We start from the raw sequence: 12,335 nt of genomic DNA, 5'->3' as shown, positions 1-12,335 counted from the left end.
TGAGTTTGATTAATAACTGTAACCAAGGGATAAGGGATCCCATGGTACATTGGCCAGTCCACTCACCTGCTAATTGTTTTCATGCTATTCCATTCCCACAAAGGCACCCAGATGCATCAGGAAGATGGCAGTTGGTGCTAATTGTCACTGACTTGTTTCCCGAATGTCTATCAAAAAGACAGTTTTTCCACTGATCGCTCATCGGCTGAGTGCCACTGACCCACCCAGCTTTTCCAGTGTTACTGGAAAAGCTGCCAAGATTTTTTCCAGACTTTTCAGCCCTGTCTATCTGTGACTGACTCGTTGAGAGGCAGTAATTGGAAAAGGGGCTGTCCCAAGAAGATCCTGCCTGTCTGCATCGAGCACTAGCATTGTGGAAGCTGTAGGGGCTCAAATCTGACCAATTGCTTGATGGTAGCCCTGTTAAGGGAAGGTTCCATTGTTGCACCTCTCCACAAAGCCTGCAATCCCTGAGTCCTGTATAATTAGCTATGAGTGTTCTATGAGTGTTACACAGGTGTTAACATCAAAGGCACTGACAGTATAGCCAATGAAAAAGACAGTGAAATACAATATGAATTTAATGGTTTAGGAGTGAATTTCAGTTTTAGTCCATGATCCCAAGCAGGTTTTGTCATCCAGGGTTTAGTTGGTGGTTTCTTGAATCAAGAAGATTGAAGGGCTGTAGTGAATCCAGGCAGCTCTTTCCATTACTCAAACGGATAAAGGTAGTCAGGAGCACTTGGAACAGTCAGTCCCACTTTTCCTGCAGAGGATCACCTGTTAAATTCTTAACATTCACCCAGACACCCGGATCAGTTGTATGCAATTTATGATCTGTCTGCTTAGATTGATTCTCAAACACAGTACTAAACTTCTGGTGCAATTGTTTGTTTATAGCCATTAGTCATAGATGTACTGACTACCATCTTGAGCCAAATTTTCATCATGAGTGACATTTAATCCATAAGGCCTGCCATAAAGCATTTCAAAAGGGCTTTTTCTTTAGACCTAGGTTTTATTCTGAGTTTGATAGGGGTAATAGGTAGAGCTTGATACCAATATAAATGCACTTTTTGCCAAGTTTCAGCTATCTGTTGTTTGATCATATGATTCAGCCTTTCTACTTGACCCCTAGCTTGTGGTCTGTAGGGCGTGTGAAGCTGCCATTGGATTCCTAATGCTTTGCTGACAGCTGGCACCATTAGTGCACAGAAATGAGATCCTCTGTCAGAGGATATTTCTCTAGTGCACCAAACCTAGGTATGACCTCATTCAACAATACTTTTATTATCAATTCTCTAGCTTTCTTGTCATACAAGGGAATGCTTCTGGCCACCCAGAGAAAGTATCAGTAAGTACCAGCAAATATTGGAAACCTCCCTTTCTTGGGACTTCAGCAAAGTCCATCTGCCACAAGTCTCCAGGAAAAGCTCCTCTGCTCAAAACCCCTTGTTCTAGCCTGACTGTTGGATTTGGATTATTCTTCAAACAAGTCACACATTGTGATGTTCCTTCTTTAACAGTGTTCTACAAGCCTGGGCCTGCAATTCATACCTTTAGGTATTGGGTTCTGCTCCCCAGTGAATCTTATCATGTTCAGATTTCACATACTGTCTCATTTACTTTTCTGGTATTATTAGTTGACCTGCTTCTAATCATCCCCAACCATTTTCTAAACGTTTTCCTTTACTTTCATTAATCCATTTATAATCTGAAGGTTGGTATTTTACAGGCTGCTTAGTTGATACTGCAGTAGGTATTGGAGCTGCCACAAGTGGTTCATTTCTTTCAGCAGCGATTTGAGCTTCATAATCTGCAAATCTGTCACCTGCTTCCGGGAGGCTGTTACCTGTAGAGTGCCCTCAGCAATGTACAGTTGCCACTTACAATGGGAGTTCCACTGCCTCGGGGAGCCTGACGATTTCAGCTGCACATTTGACCATCTTCTTTTGTGCAGTCAGGAGCCCTCTTTCCCTCCATATGGCCCCGTGTGCATGAACAATTCCATAGGCATATTTGGAATCTGTCCAAACATTAACTTCCCTTCCTTTTTCCCCTTCTAATGCTACAGTGAGGGCTATCAGCTCAGCCTCTTGTACTGAGGCTCCTGCTGGAAATGGCTTTGACCCGATTTCCTCTGAGACTGTGGTCCCACCTGTCCTGGTTTGGGGCAAATTTGGGAGAGAATCCCCAAAGGGGGCCCCCTCCAGAAAACAAACCCACACGGCCCCTAATCCCCCAAAGAATTCCTTGGAGAGAAGTGGAAAGAACCTGTTTATTTAACAGGCACAGCACCCCCCAGCACACAAAATGAACAACACCAGATGACACCACTGTTTCACCGCTCTGAAAATGATGACAAATTCAGAAAGTCTCTCTGGGGTGGTCGCTCTGGTATCAGTCCCTCGGGCGCTGGGGCAGCTGCTGCAGCGACAAGGTGCAAACTCTCGGTGTTCCCAGGTCCCAGTCCGGAGCAGGCTCGAGTAGCTCCAAAACAGGAAAGGAGAAACAGTCCAGGAAGAAATCTGGACTGTTTAGCTGAACTAACTAATGAGAAGAAGCAAGAAGCAAGAGCAAGCAGAAGCGAAGCAGAAGCAAGAAGCAAAGCGAAAAGCCAGGCAAAAAGCAGAAGCTGCACTATGTACTGCCCTGTCTGTATGTCCTACCAGCCGTGGGGGAGCGGCTGATAAGAAACCAAAACAAAACCTTCACTCTTCAGAGCCAGTCTTGAAGGCACAGAACATAATATCCAGCATAAACAGCACACACAAATGGGGGTACAAGCATCATAATGTCACCCTAGGACATTCCACCCTTTATCCCCACATCGTTAACATTCTACCACCCATCATGCATTTTAGTCACATAAAACTTCCATCTGTTCCCCCAAAAATTACAAGCAATACCCATCATGCCCTCATCACATTCCCACACCGGACCACTGAATCCAGGCCCCATACTACAGAGCTGCAGGATTCCCCACTTTCACTTTACTTATTCAAAACTCCATCTTTCACTTGCTCAGACCTTCAACACTTAACGCATTTCCTTCTATCTCATGTCTGTGTGGTTTAAAGTACAGGCAATGGCAGTAACATCCAACAGTGATATTTGCATATCATTCTCAGCCCACAATCAGATCTCCCTGAGGTACACATCGTGTTGTTCCATCTCTCTGCGTTATCCACCATGTGCAACCTGGTCTCTGAGCAAAGACAACCCCGCAAATGGGTTTGTCTGTACTCGAGGCAGAATTGATCCACATGGTGCTCCCTAACAAACTTCTGACATGCACCACTGGGACTTTATCTCCTTCTGTTATATTCAGGGACTCAGACTGGGCAGAACCTGCTCGGTTGGTGGAACCTCAGGTGTTAACTAACCAGGTGGCCTTTGCTAAATGCTGCTCCCAATTTTTGAAAGATCCCCCACCCAAGGCTTTCAACTGGGTTTTTAGTAGTCCATTGTACCTCTCTATTTTTCCTGCAGCTGGTGCATGGGAGGGGATATGTTACACGCACTCAATGCCATGTTCCCTAGCCCAGGTGTTGATAAGGCTGTCCTTGAAATGAGTCCCATTGTCTGACTCAATCCTCTCAGGGGTACCATGCCTCCAAAGGACCTGCTTTTCCAGGCCCAGGATGGTGTTACGGCAGTAGCATGAGACACAGGGGAGGTTTCCAGCCATCCCGTGGTGGCTTCTACCATGGTCAGCACGTAGCGCTTGCCTTGGCGTGTCTGGGGCAGTGGGATGGAGTCAATCTGCCAGGCCTCCCCATACCTGTACTTGGACCACCGCCCACCGTACCACCGTACCACACTCGCTGGGCCTGCTTGATGGCAGCACACGTCTCACAGTCATGGATAACCTGCAAACCCTGTCCATGGTGAAATCCACCCCTCGGTCTCGTGCCCACTTACAGGTGGCATCTCTGCCCTGATGACCTGAGGCATCATGGGCCCATCAAGCTCAGAACAACTCTCCCTTGTGTTCCCAGTCTAGTTCTATCTTGGACACCCCTATCTTTGCTGCCTGATCTACCTGCTCTTTGTTTTGGTGCTCCTCATTAGCCCAACGCTTGGGGACATGGGCATCTACATGACAGACCTTCTCAGGAAGCCTCCCTACCCTGGTAGCGATGTCTTTCCACTCATCAGCAGCCCAAGTTGGTTTTCTCTACGCTGCCAATTGGCCTCTTTCCACCTCTCCAGCCATGCCGACAGAGCATTGGCTACCATCCACAAATCAGTATAAAGGTAGAGCTATGGCCATTTCTCTCAGCAATGTCCAAGGCCAGCTGAACAGCTTTGAGTTCAGCAAGTTGACTTGATCCACCTTCTCCTTTGGTAGCTTGAGCAACCTGTCGTGTGGGGCTCCATACGGCTGCTTTCCACTTCCGGTTCATCCCTATGATACGACAGGAACCGTCAGTGAAAAGAGCATTGCATGTTTCCTCTAGGGGCAGTTGGTTTTATGGTGGAGCTTCTTCAGCCCGTGTCACTGGTTCTTGTTCTTCACCTGTGACACTAAAATTCTCATCTTCGGGCCAATTTGTAATTACCTCCAAAATCCCAGGGTGATTCAGTTTACCTATACGGGCGCGCTGAGTGATAGGAGCAATCCACTGGCTCCGTGTAGCACTGGTGGTGGGGTGCGTGGAAGGAACCTTGCCTTTGAACATCCACCTCAGCACCAGTAGTCGGGGTGCCAGGAGGAGTTGTGCTTCTGTACCAATCACCTCTGAGGTGGCTTGGACTCCTTCATAGGCAGCCAAGATTTCTTTCTCTGTTGGAGTACAGTTGGCTTTGGACCCTCTGTAGCTTCAACTCCAAAATCCCAGTGGTCGACCCCAAGTCTCCCCAGGCACCTTCTGCCAAAGGCTCCAGGACCAGCCATGGTTCCCGGGTGCAGAGTAGAGCACATTCTGCACCTCTGCTCCTGTCCTGACTGGGCCAAGGGCTACTGCATGAGCGATTTCTTGATCTGGGCAAAGGCTTGTGGTTGCTCAGGGCCCCAGTGGAAATTGTTCTTCTCGAGGGTGACCAGGTAAAGAGGGCTCATGATCTGACTGTACGCAGGAATGTGCATTTTTCCAAAATCCTATGGCACCCAGGAAAGTTTGTCTCTCCTTCTTATTGGTTGGTGGAGACATCACGGTGATCTTGTTGATGACATCTGTAGGAATCTGATGCCGTCCATCTTGCCACTTCACTCCTAGGAACTGAATCTCACGAGCTGGTCCCTTTACTTCGCTCTTTTAATGGCGAAACCAGCTCCCAGGAGGATTTGGATAATTTTGTTTCCTTTCTCAAACACTTACGCAGCTGTGTTCCCCCACACAATGATGTCCTCAATGTACTGCAGGTGTTCTGGAGCCTCACCCTTTTCCAGTGCAGTCTGGATCAGTCCATGCAGATAGTGGGACTGTGCTTCCACCCCTGGGGCAGTCGGTTCCAGGTGTACTGCACGCCCCTCCAGGTGAAAGCAAACTGAGGCCTGCATTCTGCTGCCAGAGGAACGGAGAGAAACGTGTTAGCAATGTCAACAGTGGCAAACCACTTTGCTGCCTTGGACTCCAACTTGTACTGAAGCCCAGCAGCGCTCAGTGGTAGAGTCACTTCATTCAAGGCACAGTAGTCCACTGTCAATCTCCATTCTCTGTCAGATTTACACACAGGCCAAATGGGACTGTTGAAAGGTGAGTGGGTCTTGCTGACCACCCCTTGGCTCTCCAGCTCTCGGATCATCTTGTGGATGGGAATCACATCATCTGAAGTGGTTCTGTACTATCGACGATGCACTGTGGAAGTGGCAATTGGCACCTGTTGCTCTTCTCCCTTCAGAAGTCCTACTGCAGAGGGATTCTCAGACAGTCCAGGCTAGGTGTTCAATTGCTGGACACTGTCTGTCACTACAGCTGCTATTCCAAAAGCCCCCCTGAGTCTTTTTGGGTCTTTGAAATACCCACTTCGAAGGTAGTCTATGCCCAAAATACATGGGGCCTCTGGACCAGTCACAATAGGATGTTTTTTCCACTCATTTCCAGTCAGGCTCACATCAGCTTCCACCAAAGTGAAATCCTGGGATCCCCCTGTCACACCAGCAAGAGAAACAGACTCTGTCCCCACATATCTCAGTGAGATTAATGTACATTGCGCACCAGTATCAACCAAAGCTTTATACTCTTGTGGTTCCGATGTGCCAGGCTAACGAATCTACACAGTCCAAAAAACATGGTTTTCCCTAGCCTCTACCTGGCTAGGGGCAGGGCCCCTCAAAGCTGTCCCTCATGCCATTCCCCAGTCTTTGTTCCAGCTCCTTCCCTGCCCATCAAGCTCTTTATTCCTGAACCTTCCCTGTCAGTTTTGTCTTGGACCAATCCCTGAGTGCACCACCCCTTTGGAATTCCCCTATTCCTGGAAGCCGCACTGGCCCATGTGACCTATCCTCTCCTCCCATCTGTCTTAATTAGCCCCAAGCAACTGATGTAAGCCCCTCACTCCTCCCTTGCAGACTCCTTATTGGTCAATCGTTTGTATCCACCCCCTGAGTTGGACCCCTATAAAATCCTGTGTACAGAAGTGCTCGCGGCTCTTTGCTTCTGAATCCTTCCCTTGGGATAAACCTTTGCCTGTGAAACCTCACAACTGGGAGCCTCCTCCTTCTCTTCTGCCTGGTTTGTGCCGCAGTTATTAGATCCTGAACCACTGAGCAGTGGCTCATCAGGTTCAGCCGCGGGCAGAACCCACGCCTTGGCTGTTCCCTGCTCCTGGCGCAGTTGCCGGAATTTTGCCAAGAGCCAGCCTGGGCTCCGGTGGGCTGCGTCAATGGGGAACCTGTCCCAGTGCCTGACCATGCTCTGGGTGAAAAACCTTCTCCTGATCTGGAAATGAAACTTGCCCTGTCCCAGCTCCCTGCCCTTTTCTTGAGTCCTGTCACTGATCCCAACAGGGACGAGAGCTGCAGCAGCCCCTATGATTCCCCTCAGGAGGATGCTGAAGACCACAATGACGCCCTTTACTCTCCCCCAGGCTGAAAAGACTAAGGTGTCTCAGCTGCATCTGGGCTCCCCCTCCAGACCACACTCCATCCTTACAGTCCTCCTTTGCATTCTGGCTAATGGCTTCATATCTTTTTATATTGTGCAAATATAGAACTGCAAAACTGCACCCGTCTGCTTACAGCACTTCTCTTGGATGCTGCTTCAGGGTGCGGGCACCACAATCAGAGACACAGAACAGCTTCTCCTCCCAGAGTTATCCTTATCCTCCGCAGTTCCACGTGTCTGCCTTGATGTTCACTGGGGACCTTCCCACTTTGTGGCCGCCCATTGCTGTGCTCAGCAGGGACACAGTTTTGTTTGGACACAAACTGCCAGAGCGAGACATGTAGCAACTGAAGCCAAGAATATCAGACGTTGGGCAGATTCTATTTTTTCCAGAATGAGGGAAAGAAGAGTGAGAAAAGCACAAGGAAACGTTGCAGTTCGCAATCTAATTGCCCTGGGAAACTGGAAAATAGATGGTGCTCTGGTGACACTGCCAATCCCTTCCATGAAAAAATTCATTTCAGGAAGGAGCAACATCATCTAACAGAGACCAAATGTTGCCAGCAGTTGCTCCAGTTGCTCCTGCCATCAGCCCCTGCAGGAAGGAGCACAGCTCCCAATGCCTGTGGGCTTTGGCTCCCTCTGGCACAGAAGCCCCCCGGGGGCACAGGTCTGTGGGGCAGGAGACGGGCACCAGCGCTGCCAGGGCTCAGGGGCTGGCAGGTCTGCTTGGGCGGGGACTCTGCCACACCTGCTGATGGCAGCGCTGCCCGGGCCCCAGGGCTCAGAGCAGCATTCGTGCCCGGGCCCACCCGTTCCTTGTGGCTGTCACACCCGCGGGTTTAGGATGGCCACCGGCCGGGACGTGTCCCACGGAGGCCGTGCCAGCTTCCCTGGAAGGCCCCGTGCCCTTCCCAGCGCGGCTGCGTCGGCAGCCCTGGGGGCTCCTCCTGCTGCCCTGAGCCCGCAGAGCAGGGCAGCGTTTGCTGATGCTCTGAGCCCTTCCCGTGGGGCTGGCTTAGACACCTGGGGCCAGGGATTCCTTCCAGCCTGGGCCACTTTGGGTGGGCTGGGGGCGGCCCCGGGGCAGGCGGCAGCGTGTGCAAGGGCCCTTTGTGACACGGTGCAGCACCGTCACCGTAGCATGGAACGGGACAGGGTGTCCAAGGGCCCTTTGTGACACCTGGTGACATAGGAGCTGGCCGTGACAAGAGCACATCAGAGTGCTCGCAGCACGCGATGGGACAGGACGGGACAGAGCGGTGCCGTGAGGAGCCCACGCACAGCGCGCTCGGTCGTGTCCCACCCGGAGCCTTTCCGAAGTGTTGTTCCTGCAGCTGACTTGAGGCCGGAACACGGGACTTGCTGACCCGTGGTCTCCCTGAGGCTTCTCTTCTGCAGTGCCCTCGAGGGCAGAGCAGGACTTGGCTCCCAGGAGGAGCTTTTCCGAGGCATCTCACATACCTGCCGCTGGTGCCCTCGAGGCCACAATCCTTCACAGGAGTCTCCTGTCCCTGTAGCAGGAGCCCTTGGGACCGAGTGCAGGACTTGCTGTCCTGTAGCACTCCGGAGGCTTCTTTCTTGAAGGTGCATTCCAGGCACAACTGCAGGACTTGGTGACTTGGAGCTTTTCCAAGGCATCTCTCTTGCAAATAGCCAAAAATCCAGTGGGAGACATGGAGCAGCCACCCCCGAGAGTGCCCAAAATGGACTTTGTGGAGGAGGAGGAGGAAGAGCGCCCTGGAGCTTTCCCAGCACAGGAGATTGAAGAGGTGGTGACGTTCCAGCCACCACAGGAGGGTGAGTGGCAGAGCTCGGCCGCAGGACTGGGGCCTGCTGCCGGCTTGACCCCATGCCATGCCATGCCATGCCATGCCATGCCATGCCATGCCCTGGGGACATGCCCACTGACAGGACAGAAGAGGGGCCGGGCAGACACCCCGCAGTGGCCCTGCTCCATCCCCTGGGGCATCCCGGGGCTCTCCCTGCCTGGGGAGCGCAGGGCTGGGCTGTGTTCTCCAGCCTCTCCCGCAGCCCCTCAGCTCTGGCTGCGCTCTCTCTTTGCCAGATGCAGCCCTGGACAAGACACAAGAGCAGCAATCCAGCCGTGGCCGCTTCCACAGCACAGTGCAGGTACCTGCAGCCACCCCGAGCTGGGCTGGGCCTGCTGTCCCTGCTCAGCTGAGCACTGTGTGTGGAGCAGTCCATGCAACATTCCCGGCTTCCTGCCCTTCTCCTACAGTTTGCTTACAAATTCCTCAAGAGAATTCAGGAGGAAGAGACCAGTGCCGCCCTGCAGGATTTGCTCCTGGTGAAGCGTGTTTCCAGTCCAGAGCAGGTAAGCAGCCTGAGGCTGGGCTTCAATTCCCCTATGAGTCGCGTGGTTTCCATAGCCGTGCCTGCTGGACCCTGTGAGCCTTTGAGGCCACATCAGAGTGTGGTGGGAAGGGAAGCATTTCTCTGGGGAAGCTGGGAACATTGCTCTCTCTGGCAGCTTTCCATGTCTCCCTGTGCCTTCTCCAGGTGCACTACCTGGCTGAGCTGCCTCCCAGCTCTCTGCCCTCTCGTAGCCGCAGCTGCCAGGACGGTGCCCACGCCCTGTGCTGCTGCCTGGGCCCAGCCCTGTGCGGTTCCGGGCTCCTGCCGGCCGGTTCCCCTGTCACTGCCCTGTGCCTTTCAGGTCCTCGAGTGCCTGGACTAGAGGGAATGCAGTGACAGTGTTCTAGAGATCATGTCACAGAACCTGCAGAGCAAGCACAGGGAGAGGCGTTTCACAGCACTCAGAGGCTACGTAGTGCTGGGCAAGAATCCCTTGATGGTGAGAAGGAGGCAGCGGCTGAAGGCGTGCAGGCAGCGTGGGGCCAGGCAGCACAGTCACTGGGCCTTGCCTGGGCTTTGGGCGCTGGGGCAGCTGCTCCCAGCTCTCCTGCCTCCCGCTTCAGCTGCCCGAGTGCTCCAGGACAGGCCTCTGGCCTCTGGGCCCTGGGGCAACAGGGTGGTTTTTCACAAACTTGTGTTCCGCACAGGCCGAAAAAATGTGGAGCCTGACTGAAAGTCTTGTGCAGCTCCTGGAGGAACACGATAGCAACGTGGTCAGGATGACCATTCTGCTACTCAGATATATTGTTCTGGATATTGGTGCCCCAATACCCACCCATATCGCCCTGCAGCTGGCTGAGGCGCTCCTTCCACTCTTTGACTGCGTAAGGCTCTGTGCCCAAAGCCACGGCCACTGGGTGCTGCCCAGACACTCGGTGCTCTGTGGAGATGCCGGCCTGTGCCCTGGGGGGCCTGAAGCAGCTGATGCTGAGGTGTTTTGCCCTTCCTTTCATACAGGATGATATCCAGGTGCAGCTGAGCTCCATGTGTTTCTTTCAAGAGATGCTGGAGTTATTAACAGGAGATGGAAGAAAGGCCCTGAAGTCCCACGTGAACCAGAGCCTGCTCCCACTCTCTTTCCACTGCCATGAAGAGAATCAGATTGTTGCTGAGGTGAGGGCTTGTGGCCGGCTGCTTTCCCCCTGGGAGAGGGCTGGCCGGCCTCTTGCCCTGGTCACCTCCCAGGCTTCAGGCTCCTCCAGGCTGTGGCCCTGGGATGCTCCTGTGCCCTGGCTGTGGGTCCATCTATGAGCGTCTACTGCTCTGCAGGCCTCCCGGGAAACGCTGCATTCTTCAGCCAGATTCCTGAAGAGGAGGGATATCGAACAAATGCTACAGGTGGATCAGACATGGAGGTTCGGTGAGGGCCTGGTAAGAGCAGCCCAGAACCCCCAGTTTCAGCCTGGAGAAGCCCCTGAGCGCGATGCTCAGTGTGCAGGGCTGGCAGCTGTGCCCCTGCCCGCTGCTGCACCCAGAGGCCGCACGGGCTCTTCCCCAGGCTCCCGTGGGCCCGAGCCAGGTGCCCACAGAGCCCCGGCCCAGCGGGGCTGCGGGCCGGCACCGCGGCTCCCCGGGCAGCAGCCGGCCCTCTGCGTCCTCCCCTCAGGAGCCCGGCGCCAGCGGCTGCTGGCCGCGCCTCAGGGCTGCGCAGGCAGGGGAGGCCGGGGCTGGGCGCAGGCAGCGCCCGCCCAGGGGCTGAGCCCGCGCCAACCCTTCCCTCCTGCCGCTCTCTCCAGCTGGCAGAGGACAGGAGCCGAGCGGCCGAGCACCTGCGCCGGGCCCTGCGCTACCTGAAGAGCCCACAGGAGTCCCTGCGAGAGGCGGCCATCAGGTTCATGGGTGAGCCACGAGCCCGGGCTCCCTCCCCGGCCCGCCGCAGCTCGGCCCCAGCCCCGCCTGCTGGCCCGGCAGTGCCAGCCGGGCCCGGCGCCGTGGAGCCCCGCCTGGGCCGGGCAGCCGTGCCCTGGGGCGGCAGCGTGCGGCAAGGGCCCGGGCTGAGCCCTGCCGGGCCAGCGGGCCGTGTGGCCACAGCGCCAGCAGTGCCGCTGGCAGGGAGCTGTGCCGCTGGGGCCGTGACAGGCTCTGTGTTCACAGGGATGGCCGGGCGGCACCTGAGGGGGCAGCAGCAAGAGCTCCAGCTGATCTGTGAGGGTGAGTGAGGGCAGCGGGCTGACAGCGAGGGCTGGCAGCGGAGGCAGTTGCAAGCTCTGCCCCGGCTGCAAATGGCTCTGCTCCCATGGGCAGCGCACACTGAGATTTCAATGCCACGTGTGCCATTCGTGCCCAGCAGCTTTGGTCTGATCCCCCTGGCCCTGCCCCTTCCCGGTCATGGCGAGAGCCGGCTGGGATGGCCCTGGCAAGGGCCTCTCCTCGGCTCCCCACTGATCCAGGATCTGACCTTGGCTCTGTTCCTCTCTCTTGCAGCCCTTGAAGAAATGGCATATGACAGCAGTCCTGCCATCAGAAATCTTGCTATTGAAACTGGTTTCGTTCTCCATACCGTACAGAGAGCACCCTACTCCACATGGTGTAAGCTGTGCGATCAGCTGCGCAGTGCTTGGAAGAAACGGCCTCGTCCACGCCGCACTGCCTTTCTGTGCTGCTGGGCCTCTGTGGAGAGTTGATCTGGAAGGCTCTGTCTCCTGGGACCACTTGAGCCAGCAGGGATTTTCTTTGTCATCACGATTTTTGGTTTTGTATTTTTGTTTTTCTTTTGTTTGTAAATAAAAAATATTATATAGTAGACATAGTCCCAGGATCTTACTTTTCCTTCCCAGGATGGGCAGGGCATAGGAGAGGAAGGGGGAAAAGGGTGGTTGTGCTCAGCCAGCTGCCCGGGTGTGCAGGGAAAACGGCCAGAAGCCCCTTGGCCTTTGGTGCTTCTGCTGAAGCCTTTGTGCTGCC

At 54.2% G+C, this 12,335-nt stretch overlaps 1 protein-coding gene across 1 annotated transcript; it reads left to right on the top strand.

Annotated features, from left to right (window-relative positions):
• Positions 1-8,728: 8,728 nt before the first annotated feature.
• LOC311155706 (uncharacterized protein) lies at positions 8,729-12,055 on the top strand (the record flags this gene model as incomplete). Its single annotated transcript, XM_084209074.1, has 6 exons — positions 8,729-8,827; positions 9,295-9,390; positions 10,701-10,791; positions 11,109-11,270; positions 11,526-11,582; positions 11,856-12,055. 6 exons carry the CDS (start codon positions 8,729-8,731, stop codon positions 12,053-12,055), a joined length of 705 nt encoding a protein of 234 aa, XP_084065200.1.
• Between the last annotated feature and the right edge of the window lie 280 nt (positions 12,056-12,335).

This window comes from Fringilla coelebs (genome assembly GCF_963513975.1).
Source record: "Fringilla coelebs genome assembly, chromosome: 7".
Classification (NCBI taxonomy): Eukaryota; Metazoa; Chordata; class Aves; order Passeriformes; family Fringillidae; genus Fringilla; species Fringilla coelebs.
Note: the sequence above shows the minus strand (reverse complement) of the source record. Positions and strands in the feature narration are given on the sequence as shown.